The sequence below is a fragment of the Periophthalmus magnuspinnatus genome, chromosome 18 (genome assembly GCF_009829125.3).
Source record: "Periophthalmus magnuspinnatus isolate fPerMag1 chromosome 18, fPerMag1.2.pri, whole genome shotgun sequence".
NCBI classification, from domain to species: Eukaryota; Metazoa; Chordata; class Actinopteri; order Gobiiformes; family Gobiidae; genus Periophthalmus; species Periophthalmus magnuspinnatus.
The window spans coordinates 1,908,597-1,936,504 of record NC_047143.1 but is presented as its reverse complement, the minus strand read 5'-3'; the positions used below and the strand labels follow the sequence as shown (position 1 = coordinate 1,936,504).

General features: G+C 41.3%; 1 protein-coding gene and 2 long non-coding RNA genes across 3 annotated transcripts; all 3 read left to right on the top strand.

The window, feature by feature from the left end:
* Nucleotides 1-543: 543 nt before the first annotated feature.
* LOC117386640 (uncharacterized) lies at nt 544-11,486 on the top strand. Its single transcript, XM_033984051.2, has 13 exons — nt 544-604; nt 695-751; nt 2,300-2,569; nt 3,493-3,738; nt 3,806-4,045; nt 4,776-4,907; nt 4,970-5,005; nt 5,609-5,680; nt 6,617-6,708; nt 9,844-10,030; nt 10,139-10,241; nt 10,283-10,635; nt 11,428-11,486. The coding sequence occupies exons 1-13, from the start codon at nt 574-576 to the stop codon at nt 11,484-11,486; spliced, it is 1,878 nt and encodes a 625-aa protein (XP_033839942.2). The 5' UTR covers nt 544-573.
* Nucleotides 11,487-11,528: 42 nt separating this feature from the next.
* On the top strand, nt 11,529-13,077 carry LOC129457059 (uncharacterized). Its single transcript, XR_008649064.1, has 3 exons — nt 11,529-11,589; nt 11,680-11,736; nt 12,957-13,077. It is a non-coding gene; the product is annotated as an uncharacterized LOC129457059 (long non-coding RNA).
* A 3,006-nt stretch (nt 13,078-16,083) lies between these two features.
* LOC129457061 (uncharacterized) lies at nt 16,084-16,511 on the top strand. Its single transcript, XR_008649066.1, has 3 exons — nt 16,084-16,154; nt 16,219-16,254; nt 16,448-16,511. It is a non-coding gene; the product is annotated as an uncharacterized LOC129457061 (long non-coding RNA).
* Nucleotides 16,512-27,908: the final 11,397 nt, after the last annotated feature.

Below are 27,908 nucleotides of genomic sequence, written 5' to 3'. Positions count from 1 at the left end.
TAATTAACAACTTCATGAATGCTGTGATGTCGTCTGAAACACAGTAATGGCTTAAACCCGTCACCACCATAGACTCCTCCCACTTCCTCCACACCACCATCACTCAGGGCCTCAAGTTGGAGCCTCCATCAGCTCCATCATCCACAAAACCCAACAGAGGATGTACTTCATGCAGCAGCTGAGGAAAGCCAAGGTTCTACACAGTGAAAAGTTCCACACGGCATCATTGAGTCCATCTTCATCTCCTCCATCACAGTGTGGTCCACCGGGGCCAGTGCCAGGGACAGACTGCACAGAGCAGTGTGGGCTCTGCTTTACTGTTATTACTACGTGTTTGGAAGCAACACATCACCAACATATTCCCACTTTGTGAAAGTTCACTTGGAATTACAAAAAAATGCTTTTCTGAATCTGAAATATGGACATTGCAATTGCAACTGACAAGCAGTTGTGATGTGGCTGAGGTGAGTTTGTCTTTCCGAAACTCTGTGTCAAAAATAAAGAGGAAGACAGGAAGAGGAAGCCTCACATATGATAGAGACACATCTCATGTTGAGCAGAAAGTGAGACGACATGGACCTGACAGCTTCCTCCATCTCTCTGAGTAAGTCTACAACAATTTATCTTTTATCAAGTCTTTTAAAATATGAATGAAGCCTTAAGATCTGTGAAACATATGTGTCTCTATATTCAGTGATGAATGTGCTGGTGCTGATGTTGACTGTTCACTACGGCCTTTCACAAACATCAGGTAAGACTCAAACTCACAAAGAACTCAGCTGTGGGGCTCATTGGGCAGGACACAGTCTGTGCTCCGAGCTGCAGACAGGTGGAGGAGTCTCAGCACATACACATACTCCACTTAACTTCTCTACGTTTCTAAACATGGGCACTTTAAAGTGTCACCCTATGGCCCAGACGGTTAAAGTTAAAACTTCAATTGTGCCATTTCCAATTTAAATCAGCAACGCCACCTAGAGTTAAGGAGTCCAGGGCTCCATTCTACATTACAGGTAGGTCACAGGGGTGAGCAGTGAATTAAAAACCACAAGTGCAATAACTAAACATTTATTACAAGACAATAAAACGCTTTCTATAAAAATGTCCATGGAGGAAAAGTCAAATATCTGTAACCCAGGCGTTCACGATGGCGGTGGGATCCCCTTCTCCCGGCTCCTCCAGGCAACACCGCTGTGCAGACCTGCGCTGGACGGCGATAAAGCCGTCCAATAGTAGTTATACACGCCGCAGCAGAACCAATCTGTCCTCCGGTCCCATGCCTCCTCCAGCCGTCGCACTGCGTCGCTCCAGGTTGCGACCCTGGCTCCTATGGACCGAAACCGCTGGGCTGCTCCTAAGGGGGGGACAGGACAACTGCCAGTGGTGGGTATGGTTGGCACGTTACGAGACCCACCCAAACGTCTATGCTCAGGCTGCCCTCGTCCGCGCTTCAGCCCCGTATCTCGTTCCCCTGTCCCCGTGCTACTGAGCCCACAGTCCATTTATCGGGCCCTCTTTAAGGTCCACACCTGCTGTTAATTTGGAACATGTGCACAGCATCGATGTCCTTCCCCTTGTGTTTGGCCAAAAGGGTGGGGCCACGCCCAAAAGTCATCCAATCAAAACAGTGCAAAATCACAACATGCAACAAGAGCAGACAATCAGGAGAAAACATGCAAATCACACAAAACAAATACCAAACATAAAACACAGGCCATATCCACACAATCCTTTAAAGATGTGCTCACAGTAGATAACTTCAGCTCCTTGTTATGGGCTTATGGAGTCTCGTGCACTGCACTGTCCTGTTTCTGTCTGCAAATGGTCACAGTTTAGTGTGTAAACATGATTTGGTGAAGTTCACACAAAGGCTCCTCCACCTGTCAGAGTCCGGTCCAGGAGCGCTCAGCTACACACAGAGAGTCATTTATGTTTAAAACATCAGCAATATAAAGTTCTACATCTATCGTTCGTAGGTTTTTATTTAATCTTTTAACTCAAATAAGGGCCATTCTTTTGCACTGTGGCTGTGGTGGCAAAATGCTCTTGTCCCTAAATCTGGAAAAAATTGCAGCTTTACTTTGAGTCAGACTTTATTTCCGTGAAATTATGGCCTAAACATCAAAATGCTATGTTTATATATATATATAATTTCTTTTTAAAGTGACCCTTATACTCTGTCATAGGTTTTTCATTGTTTCTATCTAAAAATAGTAATACAACAGACATATATACATTTTGCAGAGTTTGGATTTCCTTCACACAAAATTTAACCTTAGATGTGACTGTTCTTCCACAGAGCGTACTTTCCCTCATATTGTCCCGTCACAACTGCAGCTCTTAGAATACTCCAATCTCACTGTGACATGTGAGGGATTTTTCAATGACCTGATCAAATGGAGGGTGCTGCGGAGAAAAGGGAAAGGAAACCAAAAAACTTCTTGTAACAAAGAAGGTTTAACTTCTGTAATGTGTCACATTCCAATGGTGTACCCGGGCGATTCTGGAGAATACTGGTGTGAGAGCGAGAACAGAAGGAGAAGTGAGAGCGTCCAGATCACAGTCTCAGGTACGTGACTTTTGCATTGCATCTGTTTTATAGAAACACATACAATTGTAATAGTTCTCACTACAGGACATTTTAGATACAGAATTAAAAGTATTTGAACACAGTATCTCACACATTACACTATAATATAAACAAGGGCAAAATTATGAATGGTAAAAATAAATTCAAAATAATTAGCAAAAAAGACTGACTGAGACTAAAAAAACAGGCTGGTGTCAAAAAGGCACAATTATACAATTATATAAGTATAAGAAAAACTAGTAAATACAAAATATATCCAGGCTTTATACAAGAGGTGAGTATGGACACAGTGCACAGATGAAGTGGTGACTGACATGTCGTGGGGTTGTCTATTACATGAGGTGAGTTGTTGTACAGTTAAATGTCAATGTAACTAAAGTCACTGGGCTGGACTCCTCTGTTGGGGGCAGTTGTGGGAGCAGAGGTGATGGGCTGATGAACAGTCGTCTGAGGGGGCTGTGCTCAGGTGTGGACTGGTCGTCAGGGAGGTGTAGACACAGGACAGATGGGATGGAAATTATTTATCAGTAAATTGAGCAGATTGAACCAGAAATGGACTTCAGCCTCTTCCAAACCTCTGGTGTTGTTCTGTTGGAGTTTCACCTCCATCTTCCTCTCGTTGGCCTTTTGCTTTTTGATGGTACTTTTTCTTTGTACTAGTTGGGGAATTTTTTTATTGTTGTTTGAAAAAAACCCCCAAAAAACTCATGTCTCATTAAGTGTTTCATTTATTTATTACAGCTCATGTTCATTAAAATATTGTACAAATGAAATAGTTTTTTTGGAGGAATAGTCCTGCTTCAGGGTCATTGTGTCAGTGACATAAAGGCCTCAGTATTATCATTTATCGTTGATATTTTCTCCAGCTGTATATCGTACTGACATATTTTTTTACCTTAAAGCAAATGTAATCCTGAAGAGTCCAGTTCGTCCGGTGATGGTTGGAGATAATGTTACTCTTCGTTGCCTTAAAAACCCAAACCTAAAACCCTCCACAAAGTTTGACTTCTACAAAGATGGCGTCCGTGTGGACACAAGTTCATCTGGAGAGTTGACCCTCTACAACATCTCACTGTCCGATCAGGGGCTTTATAAATGTAACATATCTGAAAAGAAGTTTTCAAAAGAAAACTGGCTCCAAGTTAAAGGTGAGTCCTGATAATGTTCTAATATTTGAACACATTTAATATTTAAAAGTGTGGTTGTTTTATCCAGCTGTGCTCTTGGAGTGTCCTGATCAGCCTGTGATGGAGGGAGAGAACGTGACTCTGTTCTGTAGAGACAAAATGGCTGCTGCAAAATACATGTCCTTTTTCTACAAAGACGATGAAATGATCGGGAACAGTTCCTCTGGAAAGTTGATTCTGAACAAAGTTTCCAAAACGGACGAAGGAGTTTACAAGTGCCAAACCTCAGAGGACAGAGAGTCTGAGGAGCAGTGGTTGGCTGTGAGAGGTGAGAGATTCTCCATCTTGAATGTTGTTCTGTCATAATCTCAGATTGTCATTGTTTGTTTGGGACTGGCTCCATGAATCTGTAATATTAATGTCATATCATGAAGTTAAATAACAAAATATCACATCTCTGGAGTTCAATAATGGCACCACTTTCTGAAGCTGTGACATAATTTCACTTTTGCTTATTTGTGCTGACAGAGAATATGTTGAACTGTCAGTTTTTGTTTCATGTGGACAGGCCCAGTAATTACAGAGACATTAAACATAAACCAGGTCAAACATCTGCAAATCTGACACTTACACAGCAAAATCCACCTGACAATCCTCAGCTGTCTCCAGCTCAGTTTTAAAGTTTACGGATTCTCAAACGTTGGGATGTCAAGTGAACACAACCTGTTGATGGTTTTCAGATTCTAGTATGTGATGATGTCATACCCACATGAGGGGGGAGGAGTCAGTTTTACTATTGATTATATTGTACTGCCCTATGAAATATTCAAAAGATAAGCTGAGCCTGATCGTTTCTGTTATTGACAAGACCCAAAAATTCACAAAATTACAACAAAAATCTGTGTTTTATCAATATTAATCTTACCTGCCCCCATTTGTATTAAATATTATCAGAACTATAGAAGGTTGTGACGTCGTCTGAAACACAGAAATAGGCTCTGAGGTGGTACAAGTCCATGTTCTTAGATTTACATAAACCTTTTTTTCTTTTTCTTCAGTGAATAGCTCCGTCACGTCTGTCCATGATTCTTCAGGTGAAACAGGGTCTATTTGGGCTCTGTTGGTCTCTGTTCTAGTCGTTCTGCCTTTGCTGCTGATAGTTTTGATGATCATCTGTAAAAACTGCAAAGGTAACAAACATTTGACTTTGACAAACACATAGTTTTCTAAAACTATTTTTATTTAACCACAGGTACAAACAGTTCTGGTCCAGACTCCAGACGTCCAGGTAAGAAAAGATTATTAGAACAGAATAGTTTCAAACTGTTTAAAATCGTTGGCTCTAAAGTGGGTGATAGAACTCACTGCCACATGACACTTTTATCTAGTCCTGGGTTTCTTTCAAGCACTTTTCACCATTCAAAATAAAGTCTATTTTACTCCATTTTGCCTAGAATGTTCCGCAGTACTGCATTCATCTTGTGTTTATTCCAGTACAAATGTTTCTAGAGCTTAAAGACTCTTGAAAACATGGATTCTTATTGTGAACAGTGTCGTCTCCATTGAGCTGAACAAGTTTAACGCGACACTGAAGAACATTTTAGACAAAGCAACGATATCTGCATACCGGAAAAGTTTCACAGTGCGCCTTTACACAGTCAGTGCACAAAATGGCCTCATGTGCTGGTCTCATAACTTTCACTCTGTGTAATATAATAACTGTGACATATTTAGACGGAAAATGTTTTGAAATGTCTCTGCAGGGCTGTTAAAAAACCACTTCCTCTTTAAGTATAATTTATGTTTGTGAAGTTAAGAAGCGTGATACTGCAACCTAAATTTAAAACCAATGTGTTTATATGTGTTTTTTTATTTATTTTTTTTATTACAGCCACAGAGCCTGAGCAGCCCAGATCTATTTATTCTGTGGTCAACGTCAACATGAACACACAAGACCTAAAAGGTATCTCTCAATGCTTATACAAAATTAACCACTGCTGTGTCTGTGTCTGTTAGTTTTATAGACCACAAAGGTAAATACAAAAGACTAAAATATCTGTATGAATGAGAAGTCATTTATAAACCATGAAAAACATCCAGAATGAGCTGCTAGCACTGCCCACTGGTGCGTTCCCACGGAACGAGAACTGTACATAAAGACGGGGATTTACATGTTTATCCTATGTCTGTGTAATCCCTCAGTCGTCCAGGTCTGATCCATAGTAAAAGACAGAGATGTAGATGCACAGCAGACTGGTGTCCTGAGCTGCTCTCTCAGTGTTGGTTCATTCTCTTATGCAGTGACTGTTTAGTGTCTCCAGTGTCTCTCACTTCACTCTTCACTTCACTGAATGGAGGAGACACATTGTTTTGTTTGTGGTTTGGGGTTTTGTCCTTTGGCTGAACCAGTTTCTGTCTTAGTGTTTGTGAGTTTGAATTAGACTGGAATTTCAAACTGTCTGAAAATTCTCTGAAGCTTTTCAGACAAACCAGCTGTGTTATTATCAAAGCATCAAATTCTGGTGCACACTTCACTTCAGTTCTGAACGTCTTCACTTCTACAACTTTTTATCTAGTTACAGAACTGAATTTTTCTTTTACTATGGATCACACCTGGACGACTGAGGAATTACACAGACATGTTATTTAAATGGAGATCAGGTTCACTGTCTGTTTCCCTGTGATATTTGATTATGAATCTGCACAACATGGGCTGGACAAACATCTGTGTTGTGGCAATGCACAGAAGACTTTATTCACCTGAGGAACAAGTAAATGACCTGTGTTCTTGAAGAACTAACTGATATAAAACAGAAAATATAAAACCCTAAAAAATGTAACATAAGATTAAAATTCAGTGTAAAAACAATGAAACTTTTCTCTTTTTCTCCTTTTCTAGGACCTTCAGTTACAAGCGGTGAAGATGAACCGAAGTACGGTGTTTTACTTAAAAGAAACAGTTCTGTGTACCATGATTTAAGGCCCCAAAGTGTAAATTTTTAAGTAAAAAAAAAAAAAGTTTCTCTGAGCATGCTTGACTCTCAATAAACCTGACTCGTACCTCTTCATCTCCATGAAACTGTTGTGTTTTTGGCTATAATATACCACAGTACAGCATTAAACCTATCTGCACTATCTATCTCAATGGAACAATGCAGAAGACATGCCACCAACAGAAAGTTACAGTGTTGCTTTACAGTGTGGTTAAAACCATGCTTGGTCCATCTGTACTTATCAGCTGCCTCAGGAGTCCCACAGCCAACAGGCCTGATAGGACTCCTTTTTCAGCCTGATGGCATCCTTTACTTCCGGGGTCCAATACCGGGTTCAGGGGTCATTCATTGATTGGGTTAAAATTCTATATACTTCACCAACAGCCACTGTAAATACTAATGAACTAACTTCACCAAAAATTACTATGCACCAGGAAACCAGACAGGGATGCCCACTCACTCCATATCTGTTTACTCTATTCATTAAACCACTTTCTGCTACTATACGACAGAATAATCTCATTTCCAGCACTGAGACACACAACACCCACCAAAAAATAAGCCTCTATGCAGATGAGATTCTTCTATTTCTACAAAATCGACAAACATCCCTGGATGAAACCATTAACCTCATCAAATCATTCTGACAAATCTCTGACTACTCAATAAACTGAAAATACTCACTAAATTATATGTGACAGCCAATCCACCCCCAGTCCCCATATGCATCTCACACCTCACCTACTTCACCTACCTCCAGGTTGTCAGAGCTGTTCAACCTCTACTACACCCTCTACCCTCTAAAGCAAGAACAGACAGACTCCTACCATTTATGAACCTCCCACTCTCTCACTGCAGTAAAAATGTTTATAATCCCCAAAATGTACAACCTTTTTTCATGCTTCCCTCTCACGCTCCAACTACATGGTTCAACTCTATATCAGGGGCTTCAAACTTATTTTCACAGAGGGCCACATCAACAAAATGGTTGCTCTCAAAGGGCCAGATGTAACTTTAAGACAGTATTCAAATCTAAACTAAAAACTTATCTGTTTAGAAAGGCCTTCTCATCCTGACCTCTCTGACCATAACTGCTCTGTCTTTTAATCTATATTTGTTTTTAAATGTATTTTTAATCATTTTACATTGTTCTATTTGTATTGTGTATGTGTGTATATGTGTACGGCGACCTTGAGAGCCTTGAAAGGCGCCTAACAAATAAAATGTATTATTATTATTATTATTATTATAAATGTAACTAAATGTTGTAAGGGCCTCAAGTTGGAGCCTCCATCAGCTCCATCATCCACAAAACCCAACAGAGGATGTACTTCATGCAGCATCTGAGGAAAGCCAAGGTTCTACACAGTGAAAATACTGCTTTCAAACTGTCCAGTCCATCTCCACTTAAAACTGCTGTTATTTACCGCCCCCTGAAGCCCAACCCCTCATTCCTTCCAGACCTCACAGACTTTCTGACTCAATTAAGTGCCATATCATCCTCCATCCTTCTGCTTGGTGACTTAATAATTATTAAGTCTATAATTATAATTATTAAGTCTATAACTATAATTTCCACATTGACAATGTCATCTCCAAACCCGCTGCTGAATTCATGGACCCTCTTCAATGCTTCAACATCACTCATTATGTCAATTTCCCCACGCACACTCACGGTCACATTCTTGATCTGGTTTGCTCCACTGGTCCCACAATAAACAATCTCTCCAGCCATAACCTTCAACATACAAATCCCCCTCACAGCCCATAAAGCAAAACGTACAATAACTTTCAGAAATCTAAAATCCATTGACACTCCAGCTCTTTCTGTTCTTCTCTCCTCCAAACTGGCTACCTCCCCTCCCCCTCTGTCTGAAAACCCTTCTGAACTTGTCACTCATTATAACAACACCCTCTCCTCCTGTCTTGATAAACTGGCCCCCACCAAAACTAAAACCGTCTCCTTCACCCATTGTCGTAACGGTGTGTGGAGCGGACCAAAGAGTGCAGACTCGGGGCAGATTTACAGTGTTTATTTTACAGATTGTGAAATAATTAACAAAAGTTCATTAACCCAGCAAGGAACTGGGAGCGAGGTGTGAGCCAGAGTCCAGGATGAGACAAGAGGGTGAAGACCAGGAGTTGAACAGTACCGGGGCCGGAGCGGGAGACGTGGAGCAAGCCGGAGTCCAGGACGAGACAAGGAGGTGAAGACAAAGGCTGGACTGTACCGGAGCTGGGGTGCGGAGGCAGGAGCAGGAGCGAGCGGGAGCAGGAATGTAGACATGCGGACACTCTGGCCATGAACAGGATGAAGCAGTGCAGGTATGCAGGAAAGAAGGAACGAAGGAACAACGGCACAGAACAGGGTGAAGAAACGCAGACGATCTCGCGCCAAGTGTCTGGTCCCAGCTCCTCTTATGCTCCGCAGCAGGTGGAGGTAATTGCGCTGATGAGCTGCAGGTGCGCGCAGGAGGAGCCAGGAGCTCAGCCCAGCTCCGGCAGGTGAGGGAGGGATGGAGCAGTACAGGAGGTAAAACGCGGAACAGACGGTGTGGATCATGACACCCATACTGCCCCGTGGTACACCCCTGAGCTCCATCAAATGAAGTCCCGTAAGCGCCAGTGTGAGAGACTGTACAAGAAATCTGGTTTAACTGTCCATCTCCAAATCTACACAGACTACATACAGCAATACAAAGACACACTAAACTCCGCCCGGTCCAAATATTACTCCAACCTCATCCACTCTGGCTCCAATAACACCAAAGCTCTCTTTTCCACAACAAACACACTCCCAAAACCCAACTACAACACCTCATCGTCCTTCACCACTGACAAATGCAATCAATTTCAATCCTTCTTTCAGTCCAAAATAGATTCCATTTACAGTTCAATAGACCTCTCCTCCTCCCACACTGCTCCACCTGATCCTCCTCCATCCCATCAACAGCTCTCTCACTTCACACCCATTTCCCCTGTTCACCTGCCAAAACATTTTTCCGGCATTAAAACTTCCACATGCTCCCTGGATCCCATTCCCTCTCCTCTTATCAAAGCCTGTCTTCCTGCACTCTCTCCACTGAGCACCCAAATCATAAACTCCTCCCTCTCCTCCGGTTCTGTCCCACAGTCTCTCAAGCTGGCTGCTATCACCCCCATCCTCAAAAAACCCAACCTTGACCCTGATAACTGTGCAAATTTCCGTCCCATATCCAACCTTCCCTTTCTGTCTAAAATCCTCGAACGTGTCGTCGGAGCCCAACTCCAAACCCACCTCACCTCCAACAGTTTCTATGAACCCTTCCAGTCCGGCTTCCGTCCCAAACACAGCACCGAAACAGCTCTGCTCAAAGTCACGAATGACCTCCTCCTCTCCTCCGACTCCGGCCACCTCTCCATCCTCATCCTCTTGGACCTCACTGCAGCCTTGGACACAATCAGCCACTCCATCCTCCTGTCCCGCCTCAAAAACTCACTCAACATCACCGGCTCTGCTCTCCTCTGGCTCCAGTCCTACCTCACAAACCGGCAACAGTTCATCCACTTCAACCATTGCTCCTCTTCCATAGGCCCCTGCAGCAGGGAGTCCCCCAAGGTTCGGTGCTTGGTCCTCTCCTCTTCATTCTCTACATCCTCCCCCTCGTCAACATCATTCGTCGTCACGGTCTCCGCTTTCACTGCTACGCTGACGACATCAAACTTTACATCTCCACAACATCCATCAACCCCACAATCCACTCTACTCTCACCCACTGCCTAACAGACATCAAAAACTGGATGAATCACAAGTTCCTCAAACTAAACAGCGACAAAACAGACTTCATCATCATCGGTCCACACAACATCACCAAATCCTCACAACACTTCACCCTCCACTTTGACAACACCACACTCTCTCCATCCTCACTCATCCGCAACCTCGGTGTGCTCCTCCACCCCACTCTCTCATTTGAACCCCACGTCAAGCACATAACCCGGACTGCATTCTTTCACCTCAAAAACATAGCCCGTCTCCGCCCATCACTCACCTTCTCTGCCGCTGAAACTCTCATCCACGTATTCATCACATCCAGAATCGACTACTGCAATAGCGTCCTCTACGGTACACCATCCAAAACCCTCAACAGACGACAGTACATTCAGAACTCCACTGCCTGGCTCCTCACCCACACCCACATCACTCCTGTCCTCCACAAGCTCCACTGGCTCCCCATCCATCAGCGCATCCACTTCAAAATCCTTCTCCTGACATTCAAATCTCTCCTTACCTCACAGACCTGCTCCACCTCCACACTCCATCTCGCCTCCTCCACTCCTCCAGCTCCAACCTCCTGTCCCTGCCCTGTAGGACCAAGCTCCGAACTTGGGGGGACAGAGCCTTCTCCAACGCTGCCCCCACCCTCTGGAACTCACTTGTGAAGCGACTTTGAGTATCTTGAAAAGCGCTATATAAATAAAATGTATTATTATTATTAAAAGTTCCACACGGCATCATTGAGTCCATCTTCACCTCCTCCATCACAGTGTGGTCCACCGGGGCCAGGGCCAGGGACAGACTGCACAGAGCAGTGTGGGCTCTGCGGAGACGTTTTACTGTTATTACTACATGTTTGGAAGCAACACATCACCAACATATTCCCACTTTGTGAAACTTCACTTGGAATTACAAAAACCTTTTCCTAATCTGAAATTTCGACATTGCTCAGTCTTACAGGCAGTTGTGATGTGGCTGAGGTGAGTTTGTCTTTCCGAAACTCTCAGAGACAAAAATAAAGAGGAAGACAGGAAGAGGAAGCCTCACATATGATAGAGACACATCTCATGTTGAGCAGAAAGTGAGACGACATGGACCTGACAGCTTCCTCCATCTCTCTGAGTAAGTCTACAACAATTTATCTTTGATCAAGTCTTTTAAATTATGAATGAAGCCTTAAGATCTGTGAAACATATGTGTCTCTATATTCAGTGATGAATGTGCTGGTGCTGATGTTGACTGTTCACTACGGCCTTTCACAAACATCAGGTAAGACTCAACTATAGTTGTAGCCAAAAAATATGTAGTTTAACCAAAAACAAAGTTTAAGGCTTGACACCGAATCAAAATGATGCATGGATGAGTTAAAGTTTACATAAATGCCCATGAGGGATATGAAACTTTGAAATAATGACATTTTACACATCCCATAAGTTTGTTAGTTATTACAGATCTGCACCACAGTTTATCTCCACCTCTCCACTCATATGCATCACAAACTGTTGAATGAAGTAGGACACATGTTCTCCCTGTGGAGTGACTCCTTCTTGGAGTGTGGTGCTCCCTGGGGCTCATTGGACAGGACACAGTCTGTGCTCCGAGCTGCAGACAGGTGGAGGAGTCTCAGCACATACACATACTCCACTTAACTTCTCTACATTTCTAAACATGGGCACTTTGTGCACAGTCACCCTTTAATGATGTGCTCATTGTAAATAACTTCAGCCCCTTGTTATGGGCTTATGAAGTCTTGTGCACTGGGCAGCCCCGGTTTTTACATCGCGCTGTCCTGTTTTTGTCTGCAAATGGTCACAGTTTAGTCTCATACACAGAACTGTAGCTGCTTTCAGTCCTTGATCACAAATTCTTCATGCAGAATCTACACTGCACACACCCTGTGTCTGTGGATGTTCCAGGTACACTGTGTAAACAAGATTTGAAATTTACACAAAGGCCCCTGTTGGTGTCCGGTCCAGGAGAGCTCAGCTACAGAGACATGAGGAACTGGGAAAATGATTGAAAACAGGTGTTAATGTTTAGAAGGCCAGCAACACAAACTTCTATATCTATCATATGTAGGTTTTTATTTCATCTTTTAACTCAAATAAGGGCCATTCTTTTGCACTCTGGTCATGGTGGGGAATTGCTCTTGTCCCTAAATCTGGATAAAATTACGTCTTTATTTTGACTTTATGCTCGTAAAATTATGACTATAATGTAAAAATGTTATGGTTTTATTCTCGTAGTATCTCTTTTTATTTATTTTTTATTATTATTATTTTTTTTGTGATCCTTGTACTCGTATTTTTAATTTTTTTTCATTGTGTCTATCTAAAAATAACAATACATCTTAAACCACAAACATCCACGAAATAGATTTCTGATCCATAGTAAAAACAGACATATATCTAACTACATATATTTTGCAGACTCTGGAGTTCCGTCATATTTCAAATGTAAGCTTCAACTGGATTTTTGTTCTTCCACAGAGCGTACTTTCCCTCGTATTGTCCCGTCGCAACTGCAGTTCTTGGAATACTCCAGTCTCACTGTGACCTGTGAGGGATTTTTCAACGACATGACTAATTGGAGGGTGCTGAGGAGAAAAGGGAAAGGAAATCAAAAAACTACTTGTAACAAAGAATCTTCAACTTTTGGAACCTGCCACATTGAAATGCTGTACCCGGGCGATTCTGGAGAATACTGGTGTGAGAGCGAGGACAGAAGGAGAAGTGAGAGCGTCCAGATCACAGGTATGTGACTGAATTGCTTTGCATTTGTTAGAATTAGAATATAAAAAGTAAGGATATGAAAAGGCATAATAGTGGTGATTGACATGGCGTAGGGTTGTCTATTACATGAGGTGAGTTGTTGTACAGTTAAATGTCAATGTAACTAAAGTCACTGGGCTGGACTCCTCTGTTGGGGGCAGTTGTGGGAGCAGAGGTGATGGGCTGATGAACAGTCGTCTGAGGGGGCTGTGCTCAGGTGTGGACTGGTCGTCAGGGAGGTGTAGACACAGGACAGATGGGATGGAAATGATTTATCAGTAAATTGAGTAGATTTGACCTGTTTGGGCTAATGTTCCTCTGCTTTGTTTTGGTGTTAAAATCAGAAATGGACTTCAGCCTCTTCCAAACCTCTGGTGTTGTTCTGTTGGAGTTTTGCCTCTGCCTAATCTGAACCTTTACCTCCCGCTGTATCAAGACTTTTCATTCAGTACATGAAAGATGGAACAAAAATTTTTTTTAGAGGGTTGAAAAAATAATTAAGTGTTTCATTTATTTATTGCAGCTCATGTTCATTACCAATTTTGTATAAATTGAATAGTCCTGCTTTAGGGTCCTCATGTTAGTGATATAAAGGCCTCAATATTATTATTTATCACTGATATTTTCTTCAACAGTATGTTGCACTGACATATTTTTTATCTTAAAGTGAATCACGTAATCCTGGAGAGTCCAGTTCGTCCGGTGATGGTTGGAGATAATGTTACTCTTCGTTGCATTAAAAAGAAAAAACTAAAACCCTCCACAAAGTTTGACTTCTACAAAGATGGCGTCCGTGTGGACACAAGTTCATCTGGAGAGTTGACCCTCTACAACATCTCACTGTCCGATCAGGGGCTCTATAAATGTAACATATCTGAAAATGAGTTTTCAAAAGAAAACTGGCTCCAAGTTAAAGGTGAGTCCTGATAATGTTCTAATATTTTAACACATTAAATATTTAAAAGTGTGATTGTTTTATCCAGCTGTGCTCTTGGAGTGTCCTGATCAGCCTGTGATGGAGGGAGAGAACGTGACTCTGTTCTGTAGAGACAAAATGGCTGCTGCAAACTACACATCCTTTTTCTACAAAGACGATGAAATGATCCAGGAAAGTTCCTCTGGAAAGTTGATTCTGAACAAAGTTTCCACAATGGATGAAGGAGTTTATAAGTGCAAAACCTCAGAGGACAGAGAGTCTGAGGAGCAGTGGTTGGCTGTGAGAGGTGAGAGAGTAATTCTCCATCTTGAATGTTCTGTCATAATCTCAGATTCAGTGGCGGGCCGTTCATTTCACCCTTGGGCCTTCAGTGACGTCCCACTTACACATTACAACATCACCTCAATACAAGCTGGTGAAGCAACACTTAATTTCAGGAGCATTTAAAACCAATAAGCAGCACTGCATTCACAATTAAGAGAAGGAAAATAATTTCACAAATACTGTCAAATATTAAAAAGATGTAAAGGCGCCAAACAAAATGCCATCAAAATGGCACTGCGTGATCTTAAACAAGTCTGTCCAATAAACTGCACAATGTCACTGTTTCACATAAGACACCAACCAGACAACAACTAAACAAACTATTCTTTGAAAATAAACTAAACAGATCATTTGCATTTTTTGACAATAGTCTATACAACAGCAAATAACTGAAAATGTGGCGCAGCTGAGATTGAACAAACTTTAGTGCAGTTTTGACTGAAGTGACTCCCTGCGTGCCGCTGAGCTCCAGGTCCACTCAAGTGTCTCCAGATGTTTTTAAATGCACCGTAGCTTTAAGTGTCGAGACGTACAACAACAGCACAATTTACAGCGTTTCTCTTCAGAAGCTGTGAACCACAGGGACTGTCATAGTTGCTTGTCTGGAAATGACGGACAAACCCTTTTCCTTGTGGGACAGATTAGCTAGTGCAGGGTTTGGCTGATCTCATCTCATAATATGCAGCTTTCTGTGAAAGGCCCGTCTTGAAAATGGCATAAAAAGTATATCTGCAACCAGATATATCGATCTCAATCTCTTCTCCTACTTCGGCCATTATGGGTTAAAAATGCAACAATAGCTGTTGTATCTCCGGGTTTAGTTTGACATTCTGCAAACTGCCGCCTTTCATACTGTAGCAGTGCACGTGTGTTTACAATCACAGGACACACACATGTCCAGTTTGCATTGGGCCTTGTAGCTAGCCCTGAAATACGGAATCAAGATGCGATTGGCTATTGAAACTGCCTGTGTCTGTGTTTACCTACAGTGGGCAGGGCCTGTTCTGTTTATTCTGAAGGTTCCAGGAAAATGAAATTTTCACAAAAAAAACACAAGCAGCTGAAATATGATTGGATAAAAACTCTACCACAATAAACAACATTGGAAGCCACAAAAAGTGGATATGATATGACATAAAGAGAACAGGGAATATTTTTGTTTACATATTTATGAAAATAATACAAAATGATTTTTTCTGAGAATGTTTAGGACAGCAGAGAAGGCCTTGCTGGCCCTGACGGCCACTGCTCAGATTTGAGGGCAGGGGCCTAGATAACTCTAAAGGAGAAATGTACATTTTTTGAAAAACATTGTTTGTTTTCAACTGGCTCCACAAATCTGTAATATTTATATAATATTCATTCATATTCATTTATGTTGACAGAGAATATATTGAACTTTTGTGTCAGTTTTTGTTTTTGTTTCAGTATCACAGAGACAAAATTGTACAAATTAATTTCAGCAAGAAAAAATGAAATCCATATTTTTAGTTTGACATAAACCTTTATTTTGTTTTCTTCAGTGAATAGCTCCGTCACGTCTGTCCATGATTCTTCAGGTGAAACAGGGTCTATTTGGGCTCTGTTGGTCTCTGTTCTAGTCGTTCTGCCTTTGCTGCTGATAGTTTTGATGATCATCTATAAAAAATACAAAGGTAACAAACATTTGACTTCACAGACAAACACATACTTTTCTAAAACGCTTTTATTTAACCACAGGTACAAACTGTTCTGGATCAGACTCCAGACGTCCAGGTAAGAAAAGATTATTAGAACAGAATATTAGACAGAAGTGTTTTGAAATGTCTCCGCAGAGCTGTTAAAAAAAGTAAAAAAAAAAAACTAAAAAAAAAACAAAGTCTTGCTCTTTAAATATAATTTGTATATGCACTTAAGAGGTGTGTAACTGCAGCCTAAATTTAAAACCAATTTATTTTTTTTATTACAGCCACAGAGCCTGAGCAGCCCAGATCTATTTATTCTGCAGTCAGCGTCAACATGAACACACAAGACCTAAAAGGTATCTCACAATACTCAGACAAAATTAACCACTGCTGTGTCTGTTTCCGTTAGTATTATAGACCACAAAGGTAAATACAAAAGACTGAAATATCTGTATGAATGAGAAGTCATTTATAAACCATGAAAAACATCCAGAATGAGCTGCTAGCACTGCCCACTGGTGTGTTCCCACGGAATGAGAACTGTACGTAAAGACGGGGGATTTACATGTTTATCCTATGTCTGTGTAATCCCTCAGTCATCCAGGTCTGATCCATAGTAAAAGACAGAGATGTAAATGCACAGCAGACTGGTGTCCTGAGCTGCTCTCTCAGTGTTGGTTCATTCTCTTATGCAGTGACTGTTTAGTGTCTCCAGTGTCTCTCACTTCACTCTTCACTTCACTGAATGGAGGAGACACATTGTTTTGTTTGTGGTTTGGGGTTTTGTCCTTTGGCTGAACCAGATTCTGTCTTAAAGTGTTTGTGAGTTTGAATTAGACTGGAATTTCAAACTGTCTGAAAATTCTCTGAAGCTTTTCAGACAAACCAGCTGTGTTATTATCAAAGCATCAAATTCTGGTGCACACTTCACTTCAGTTCTGAACGTCTTCACTTCTACAACTTTTTATCTAGTTACAGAACTGAATTTTTCTTTTACTATGGATCACACCTGGACGACTGAGGAATTACACAGACATGTTATTTAAATGGAGATCAGGTTCACTGTCTGTTTGCCTGTGATATTTGATTATGAATCTGCACAACTCCACATGGGCTGGACAAACATCTGTGTTGTGGCAATGGACAGAAGACTTTATTCACCTGAGGAACAAGTAAATGACCTGTGTTCTTGAAGAACTAACTGATATAAAACAGAAAATATGAAACCCTAAAAAATGTAACATAAGATTAAAATTCAGTGTAAAAACAATGAAACTTTTCTCTTTTTCTCCTTTTCTAGGACCTTCAGTTACAAGCGGTGAAGATGAACTGAAGTACGGTGTTTTACTTGAAAGAAACAGTTCTGTGTACCATGATTTAAGGCCCCAAAGTGTAACTTTTTAGGCAAAAAAAAAAAAGTTTCCCTGAGCATGCTTGACTCTCAATAAACCTGACTCGTACCTCCTTGTCTCCCTGAAAATGTTGTGTTTTTGGCTATAATATACCACAGTACGGCATTAAACCTATCTGCACTATCTATCTCGATGGAACAATGCAGAAGACATGCCACCAACAGAAAGTTATCCGGTGTTGCTTTACAGTACGGTCAAAACCACGCTTGGCCTACCGATACTTGTCAGCTGCCTCAGGAGTCCTACAAGCCAACAGAGCTGATAGCACTGCAGACCTTAAAACCACAGCTACGTGCAGCTCGACAGTAGAGGTGGAGAACGTGGCCCACTCGGAATCCAGGTCCCCAACCTCCCTTGGAATCAGGGAGAAGATCTCCTGGAGGTGACAGTTGAAAGCCCCTCTGACAGAGAGTTCCTCCAGACTTTCCCAACAGACTCTCACAGTACGCTTGGTCCTGCCAGGTCTGTCCGGTTTCCTCCTCCACCAGCGGACCCAACTCACCACCAGGTGTGATTGGTTCAGCTCTGCCCCTCTCTTCACCTGTTCGGAGGTCAGATGATATGACAACAAATCTGAACATCAACCTCTGACCTAAGGTGTCCTGGTGCTACGTGCACTGATGGACACCCTCGTGCTCAAACATGGTATTCGTTTGTTCACGAACTGTGGATAGCACAGTCCAAGAACAGAACACCGCTCGAGTTGAGATCAGGGAGGCCATTCTTCCTGATCACGCCCCTCCAGGTGTCACTGTCATTGTCCACATAGGTGTTGAAGTCCCCCAGGAGAACAACAGAGTCAGCGGTCAGTGGACTGTCTAGTAACCCTCCCAGGGACTCCAAGAAGGCCGGGTACTCTGCACTGCTGTTTGGTGTGTAGGTCTAAACACCAAACAGCAACGTCTCCCCAAATCGAAGAAGCAGGGACGTGACCCTCTCGTTCAGCGGAGCGAACTCCGATACCTGGAGTTGAGCTGTGAGAGGCAATAAGCAACCACACACCAGAGACATGGACCATCAGTCCATCTTTTCTCAAGGAGTTGTGTTCCAGAGCCCCATCTGGGCGTGAAGGTAATGCTCAACCTCCCGAAAAGCTCAGGCTACTCCCCCCGTCCAGCGGGGACATTCCCCAGAGCCAGTCTCTCGAGATCCGGTTGTCGAGGCCCCCCGCCTTCGACTGCCTTCCAGATCTCTCTGCACCGGCTCCTCGTGGATCCTGCTGCAGGTGCATGGGAGGATGGCTGTGTCTGACTGGATCCCATGGGGAAAAACCGGGCCACTAGACGGTCGCTGTTGAGTACCCACCCCAGGCCTGGCACCAACTTGGGGTAGTGCCGGTTCAGGAGACATACCTAGCCTTGCCGCAATACTTAACTTTTATTACAGTTTTTTTTTTTTCATTCAAATATATTTATTGAGAAGCCAGTATGCATTTGTACAATGATACTTATATAAATCTTGCTTCTTTTTAACAGAAAAGGAAGGAGATATAACAAAAAAATACAGACACTCATATAAAATCCCTCCCCACGTTTACCCTGTTCCCCAGGGTGCTGTCCTGTGTACTACTCTATTTATCAGCCCATTCCTTCTAAATATGAAGAGAAAGGTTCACACTTTTTGTTTAAAATTGTCCAAATTGCCTTTTTGAATATGACATTCTACAAGAGAAGGATCAGTCTCTTTGCACACTCCATATGATAGAAAATGTGCTTGGTGATTCTTCAGTTTGTCAGATTATTCAGAAAAACCAATAAGAATCAGAATTGGTTCTAGTTCCATTTGTACTTTAAAATAAAAAATAAAAACATTGACACCCAAAAACTTTGCAACTTAAAGCATTAATTCAACAGCTCCATCAAGAAGATTTATATCATGACAACAAATCTGGCAAATATAAAAGAACTTTTGGAAATTACTTTTACTTGTAATTTTAAAATAAATCACAGAACTAAAACATAACTCAAAAATACCAGATCACAAGAACTGCGCTACAATCTCATTAATCATATCTTAACCATGACCTTACAAAATTGGCTTTGGAGAGTCATTTATTGATTGGGTTAAAATTCTATACACCTCACCAACAGTAACTGTAAATACTAATGGACTCACTTCACCAAAAATCACTCTACACCAGGGAACCAGACAGGGATGCCCACTCTCTCCATATCTGTTTACTCTATTCATTAAACCACTTTCTGCTACTATACGACAGAATAATCTCATTTCCAGCACTGAGACACCCAACACCCACCAAAAAATAAGCCTCTATGCAGATGAGATTCTTCTATTTCTACAAAATCCACAAACATCCCTGGATGAAACCATTAACCTCATCAAATCATTCTGACAAATCTCTGACTACTCAATAAACTGAAAATACTCACTAAATGGGATGTGACAGCCAATCCACCCCCAGTCCCCATATGCATCTCACACCTCACCTACTTCACCTACCTCCAGGTTGTCAGAGCTGTTCAACCTCTACTACACCCTCTACCCTCTAAAGCAAGAACAGACAGACTCCTACCATTTATGAACCTCCCACTCTCTGTCATTGGTAGAAAAGCTGCAGTCAGAATCATCTCCCCAAAATGAGCTACCTTTTTTCATGCTTCCTACTCACCCTCCAACTATATTTTAAACTCTCTAGAAACAATAATCAAACAAACCTACTTTAGAAAAACAACCTATTAAGGATCGAAGTGACTTTGTTACAAAAGCCTAAATTACAACGTGGACTTGATGCCCCAAACTTTTACCAATACTTCATCTCTAGCCAGCTACAGTTCTCTTTAAAACAGATCCACCCCCTTCAGTCAGACAGTACTTGGTTAGACCTGACCCACCATCAGCTCCTTCATTCAGAAAACACAACAGAGGATGTACTTCATGCAGCAGCTGAGGAAAGCCAACGTTCCAAGATTCTACACAGTGAAAAGTTCCACACGGCATCATTGAGTCCATCTTCAGCAGTGTGGGCTCTGCTGAGACGTTTTACTGTTATTAGCAACACTTCAACATATTCCCAGTTCGTGAAAGTTCACTTGGAATTACAAAAACATTGCTCAATCTTACAGGCAGTTGTGATGTGGCTGAGGAGAGTTTGACTTTCCAAAACTTTCAGAGCCAAAATCAAAGAGGAAGACAGGAAGAGGAAGCCTCACATATGATAGAGACACATCTCATGTTCAGCAGAAAGTGAGACGACATGGACCTGACAGCTTCCTCCATCTCTCTGAGTAAGTCTACAACAATTTATCTTTGATCAAGTCTTTTAAAATATGAATGAAGCCTTAAGATCTGTGAAACATATGTGTCTCTATATTCAGTGATGAATGTGCTGGTGCTGATGTTGACTGTTCACTACGGCCTTTCACGAACATCAGGTAAGACTCAAACTCACAAAGAACTTAGCTGTTTCTTTGTTTTTTTTGTTTTGTTTTTTTTACAAAGGAGCATATGGGTCATTTAAAAAAACAAACTATATGGACAATATGAAAATAAAGTCATAATTTTACAAGATTAAAATTGTAGCCAAAAACATGTGTAATTTAACTAAAAATAAAGTTGACATTTAATGATTTAGGTCTTGACGTAGAATCAGATTGAATGCAGACTGTAAAACTACTCCGCTCATCTTCACTTCTCTACTTTTCTAATCATGGTCACTTTGCACAATATTACTGTTCAGATGTGCTCATTGTAGATTATTTCAGCCCCTCATTATGGACTTGTGGAGCCGTTTTTTACACACTGACTATAATGTAGCCTAATCTCTATTTCCACTGCGCTGTCCTGTTTCCACTGCGCTGTCCTGTTTCTACCTTCAGATGGTCACAGTTTAGTCTAATACACGGAGCTGAATATGGATTTGGTCACTGATCCCAAATTCTTTATGTGAAATTGACACCTACAATATATAATTCTACATCTATCGTACATCGTTTTTTATTTATTCTTTCAACTGGAATTAGAGCCATTCTTTTGCATTCTGGTCGTAGTGGGGAATTGCTGTTGTCCCTAAATGTGGATAAAATTATCCTCAAAATTACAACTTTAATGTCAAAATGTTACAGTTTTATTCTCGTAGCGCCGCATAATCTTTTTTTTTTTTTTTTAAGTGACTTTAATTCACTTTGTCATAGTGTTTTGATTGTTTCTATCTAAAAATAATACATCTCACAACCAATGACTTCCTTGAATATACATTTGTGATCCATAGTAAAAACAGACATCAAAATTTCACCTTCAAAATTTGTTCTTCCACAGAGCATACTTTCCCTCGTATTGTCCCGTCCCAACTGCAGTTTTTGGAATACTCCAGCCTCACTGTGACCTGTGAGGGTTTTTTCAACGACCCGATCAAATGGAGGGTGGTGCGGAGAAAAGGTATAGAAAACTTAAGAAATCCTTGTAACAAAAATATGTCAACTTTTGGAACGTGCCACATTGCAATACTGTACCCGGCCGATTCTGGAGAATACTGGTGTGAGAGCGAGGACAGAAGGAGAAGTGAGAGCGTCCAGATCACAGTCTCAGGTACGTGACTGAACTGCATCGCATCTATTTTATCTTGTCAATGTCCAGGAGGAGATGGTTTGCCCGGGACCACACAAAATTTCCATCAGTATCCTTTACCCCAGCTGCTGTCCATCCCTAATACATTGACTAACCGAATACATACCACTGCAGAGTCACCAAAGAACTTCTAGAAATGGCAGGACCTGGAGTTGTACTGGAAATCTGATCTGTACAAATCTGAGTGAACAGGAACAGAGACAGGACTGTACCCTGTGGAGCTCCAACATTACTAAACATCGTATCAGACAAGGTGCTCTCCAGTCGCACGTACTGAGGAACCAAAGTCACTGGGCTGGGCTCCTCCGTTGGGGTGGGAGCAGTTGTGGGAGCAGAGGTGAGGTTGTCTGAGGGGTCTGTGGTCAGGTGTGGATCAGGGAGGTGTAGACACAGGAGTGACAGAGGATGAAAATTGATTAATGAGCAAATTGAATAGATGTGACCTGTCTGTACGTTTGCTCTGCTGCTTTGTTTTGTTTTTGTTTTTTGGGGGTTCTCTGGCGTTGTTTTGTTGGAGTTTTACTTCCAACTTCCTCCTGTAGGCCTCCTGATTCTGCCTAAACTAGACCTTCAACTTAGGCAGAGTCAGGAGGCCTACGACAGTTCCATCATTCATGTATTGAACGATGGAACCGTCCAATACATAAAAAGATGGAACAAAATGTTTTGGAGATCAGTATTTATTGTAGTACTCTGTCTTTGTACTTGTGGCGGAACTTTTTGTTGTTCTTTTGTTAACACTGGTAAGATGTGATAAGACAAAAAGATTTGAGCTGTGGAGGGTTGAAAAAAATAACTTCTATGGCTCATTAAGTGTTTAATTTATTTATTGCAGCTCGTGTTCTTTAACAATATTGTACAAACAGAATAGTTTTTTGGAGGGAGAGTCCTGCTTTAGGGTCCTCGTGTCAGTGACATAAAGGCCTTCACTATTATTGTTTATCAGTGACATTTTCTTCAGCAGTATGTCTTACTGAGATATCTTTTACTTTAAAGCAAATGTAATCCTGGAGAGTCCAGTTCGTCCAGTGATGGTTGGGGATAATGTTACTCTTCGTTGCCTTAAAAACCCAAACCTAAAACCCTGCAAAAAGTTTGACTTCTACAAAGATGGCGTCCATGTGGACACAAGTTCATCTGGAGAGTTGACCCTCTACAACATCTCACTGTCCGATCAGGGGCTCTACAAATGTAGCGTATCTGAAAAAGAGTTTTCAAAAGAAAATCAGCTGCAAGTTAAAGGTGAGTCCTGATAATGTTCTACAACCCCAATTCCAATGAAGTTGGGACCCTGTGTAAGACTTAAAACAAAAACACAGAATACAATGATTTGCAAATACTTTTCAACCTAAACTGAACTGAATAAACTACAAAGCCATGATATTTAATGTTCAAACTGATAAACTTTATTGGTTTTATGCAAATATTCACTCATTTTGGTTCTGACGTCTGCAACATGTTCCAATAAAGCTGGATAGGGGCATGTTTACCACTGCGTTACATCACCTTTTCTTTTAACAACACTCAATAAGCATTTGGAAACTGGGGTCACTATTCGTTGAACCTTTGCAGTCAGAATTCTTTCCCATTCTTGCTGAATGTACAACTTCAGTTCCTCATCAGTCCGGGCTCTCTGCTGTCTTGTTTTGCGCTTCATAATGTGCCACACATTTTCAATGGGGACAGGTCTGGACTGCAGACAGACCAGTCTAGTACTGCACTCTTTTACTCTGAAGCCTCGCTGTTGTAACACGTGCAGAATATGGCTTGGCATTGTCTTGCTGAGATAAGCAGGACATCCCTGAAATAGACGTTGCTTTGATGGCAGCACATGTTGCTCCCAAAACCTGTATGTACCTTTGAGCTTTAATGGAGCCTTCACAGATGTGTAAGTTACCCATGGGCACTAGCACACCCCCAGACCATCACAGAGACACTGACACACCCCCAGACCCTCACAGAGGCACTAACACACCCCCAGACCATCACAGAGGCACTAACACACCCCCAGACCCTCACAGAGACACTAACTCACCCCCGGACCATCACAGAGACACTGACACACCCCCAGACCCTCACAGAGGCACTAACACACCCCCAGACCCTCACAGAGGCACTAACACACCCCCGGACCATCACAGAGACACTAACACACCCCCAGACCCTCACAGAGGCTTTTGAACTTTGCGCTGATAACAATCCAGATGGTGCTTTTCCTCTTTGTCAGGACATAACGTCCATGATTTCCGTGCTGTGGTCAGACCACAGCACGGAAATCATGCTGTGTCAGTCCGTCTCAGATGCGCTCGGGCCCAGTTTGTTGTTGATATATGACTTTCGCTTTGTTTGGCACAGTTTTAACTTGCACTTGAAGATGTAGCGACAAACTGTGTTAACTGACAGTCATTTCCTGAAGTGTTCCTGAGCCCATGTGGTAATATCCTTTACACATTCATGTCTGTTTTTAATACAGTACCGCCTGAGGGGTCAAAGATCACGGGCATTCAGTGTTGGTTTTCGGCCTTACCACTTACATGATTTCTCCAGATTCTCTGAATCTTTTAATGATATCATGGACTGTAAATGATGAAAAAATCCCTAAATTCCTTGCAACTGCACCTTCAGAAATGTTGTTCTTAGACTGTTGGACTATTTGCTCATGCAGTTGTTCACAAAGCCCCATTCTTGCTTGTGAATGACTGAGCCCTTCAGTGATGCTCCTTTTATCCCCAATCATGACACTCACCTGTTTCTAATTAACCCGTTCACCTGTGGAATGTTCCAAACAGGTGGATTTTAAGCATTTCTCAACTTTCTTTCTTTTGTTGCCCCTGTCCCAGCTTTAGTGGAATATGTTGGAGGCATCAAATTGAAAGTAAGTGAATATTTGCATAAAAAACAATAAAGTTTATCAGTTTGAACATTAAATATCATCTCTTTGTAGTTTATTCAGATCAATATAGGTTGAAAAGTATTTGCAAATCATTGTATTCTGTATTTTTTTTATAAGATTTAGACAGCATCACAACTTCATTGGAACTGGGGTTGTAATATTTAGAAGTGTGATTGTTTTATCCAGCTGTGCTCTTGGAGTGTCCTGATCAGCCTGTGATCGAGGGAGGGAACGTGCCACTGTTCTGTAGAGACAAGATGGCTGCTGCAAACTGGACATCCTTTTTCTACAAAGGCAATGAATCAATTGGGAACAGTTCCTCTGGAAAATTGACCCTGAACAAAGTTTCCAAAATGGACGAAGGAGTTTACAAGTGCCAAACCTCAGGGGACAGAGAGTCTGAGGAGCAGTGGCTGGCCGTGAGAGGTGAGAGAGTAATTCTTTGTCTTAATCTCAAATGGACGGCAGGGGCCTACACATTTGAAAGTGTACATACACTATATAAAAAGGCAAAAAGGCTTTTGTGATGGCCAAAACATTGACTTTGTTATTCTTAAGCCACTTTGTAACCAGTTTGGCAGTATGCTTCGGATCATTGTCCATTTGGAAGACCCATTTATGCCCAACTTTTAACTTCCATCCTGTATTGAGATTCAGTATTTCCACATAATGTTCCTTTCTCATGATGCCATTTATTTTGTGAAGTACACCTATCTCTCCTGCAGCAAAATAACAACACCATGATGCTGCCATCCCCGTATTTTACAGTTGGGATGGTAAATGTAACATAACGATGCTCATTATGGTCAAACAGTTCCATTTTAGTTTGGTCCGACCACAGAACAGGTCTCCAAAAATTTAGGTCTTTGTCCCCGTGCATTTGCAAACTGTAATCTGACTTTTTTATGTTTCTTTTGGAGTAGTGGCTTCTTCCTGCAGAGTTTCCTTTCAGCCCATGTCAGTACAGTCCTCATTTCACTGTGGATAATGACACACTCTTACAGCTTCAGCAGCATCTTCACAAGGCCTTTTGCTTTTGTTCTTGGGTTGATCTGCACATTTTAGACCAAATCACATAAATCTCTCTTTCTCTTTTTGAAAGAGTTATCCAAACTATAAATCTACAAATGTCTCCAGCTCACTTTTAAAGTATACGGATTCTCAAACGTTGGGATGTCAAGTGAACACAACCTGTTGATGGTTTTCAGATTCTAGTATGTGATGATGTCATACATGAGTCACACGAGGAGCCAGCTTTTATTATTGATTATCTTGTAATTTCCTATGAAAATGCAAAAGATAAATCTACAAATGTTGAGCCTGATCATTTCTGTTATTGGCAAAACTCAAAAATTCACTATTTTACAACAAAAATCAGTTTTATCAATATTAATCTTACCTGCCCCCATTTGTATTCAATATTATCAGAACTATAGAAGGTTGCGACGTCGTCTGAAACACAGAAATAGGCTCTGAGGTGGTACAAGTCCATGTTTTTAGACTGACAGAAACCTTTATTTCTTTTTTTTTCAGTGAATAGCTCAGGTGAAACAGGGTCTATTTGGGCTCTGTTGGTCTCTGTTCTAGTCGTTCTGCCTTTGCTGCTGATAGTTTTGATGATCATCTATAAAAAATACAAAGGTAACAAACATTTGACTTCACAGACAAGCACATAGTTTTCTAAAAAGCTTTTATTTAACCACAGGTACAAACAGTTTTAGTCCAGAATCCAGACGTCCAGGTAAGAAAAACTGTTAATTTCTATCACTTTTCACCATTTAAATAAATACTGTTTTACTCTATTTGTTTCATAAGTGGATGCATTTAAAGGTGCTCCGTGCAACTTTTGTGGTGGAGGCTCTGCTCGTCTCCATGGAGATGTTATTTTGCCTAGAATGTTCCACAGTATTGTTGCAGACCAATCACTAGAAAAGTTACACAGTGCACCTTTAAGCAGTCAGAGCACAAAATGGCCTCGTGCTGGTCTCAGTCTGTGTAATATAATAACTGTGACATATTTAGACAGAGAATGTGTTGAAATGTCTCTGCAGGGCTGTGAAAAGAAACGCTTCATCTTTAAAAGTAACTTATGTACATGAACTGAAGCGGCGTGTGACTGCAGCCTAAATTTAAAACCTATTTAAGTGTTTTTTTATTACAGTCACAGAGTATGAGCAGCCCACACCTGTCTACTCTGTGGTGAACGACGACAACAGGAACACACAAGACGTAAATGGTATCTCACAATATTCATACAAAATTAACCACTGCTGTGTGTGTTTTTGTTAGTTTTATAGACCACAAAGGTAAATGCAAAGGACCAATATACCAATACGAATGAGAACTCTTTTATCAACCATTTAAAACATCCAGAATGAACTGAGAATTGTGCATCAAAGGCAAAAGATTTACATATTAATGTTTAAAAAAAACTGGTCCAGAAAGTGTTTTAATGGACATATCATGGTGTATTTGTGGTCCTATAATGTGAGGAACTGCACCTGTGTCTGTGAGGACATAGAGCTGAAGTCACTATATGTCTTCTTGTAACATGTTGATGAGACAAAATAAATGAATGAAATAAACATGTTATTTGGAGGTCGGGTTCACTGTTTATTTTCCTGTGATATTTGATTATGAATCTGCACAACTCCACATGGGCTGGACAAACATCTGTGTTGTGGCAATGCACAGAAGACTTTATTCACCTGAGGGACAAGTAAATGACCTGTGCTCTTGAAGAACCAACTGATATAAAACAGAAAATATAGAACCCTAAAAAATGTAACATAAGATTAAAATTCTGTGTAAAAACAATGAAACTTTTCTCTCTTTTCTCCTTCTCTAGAGCCTCCA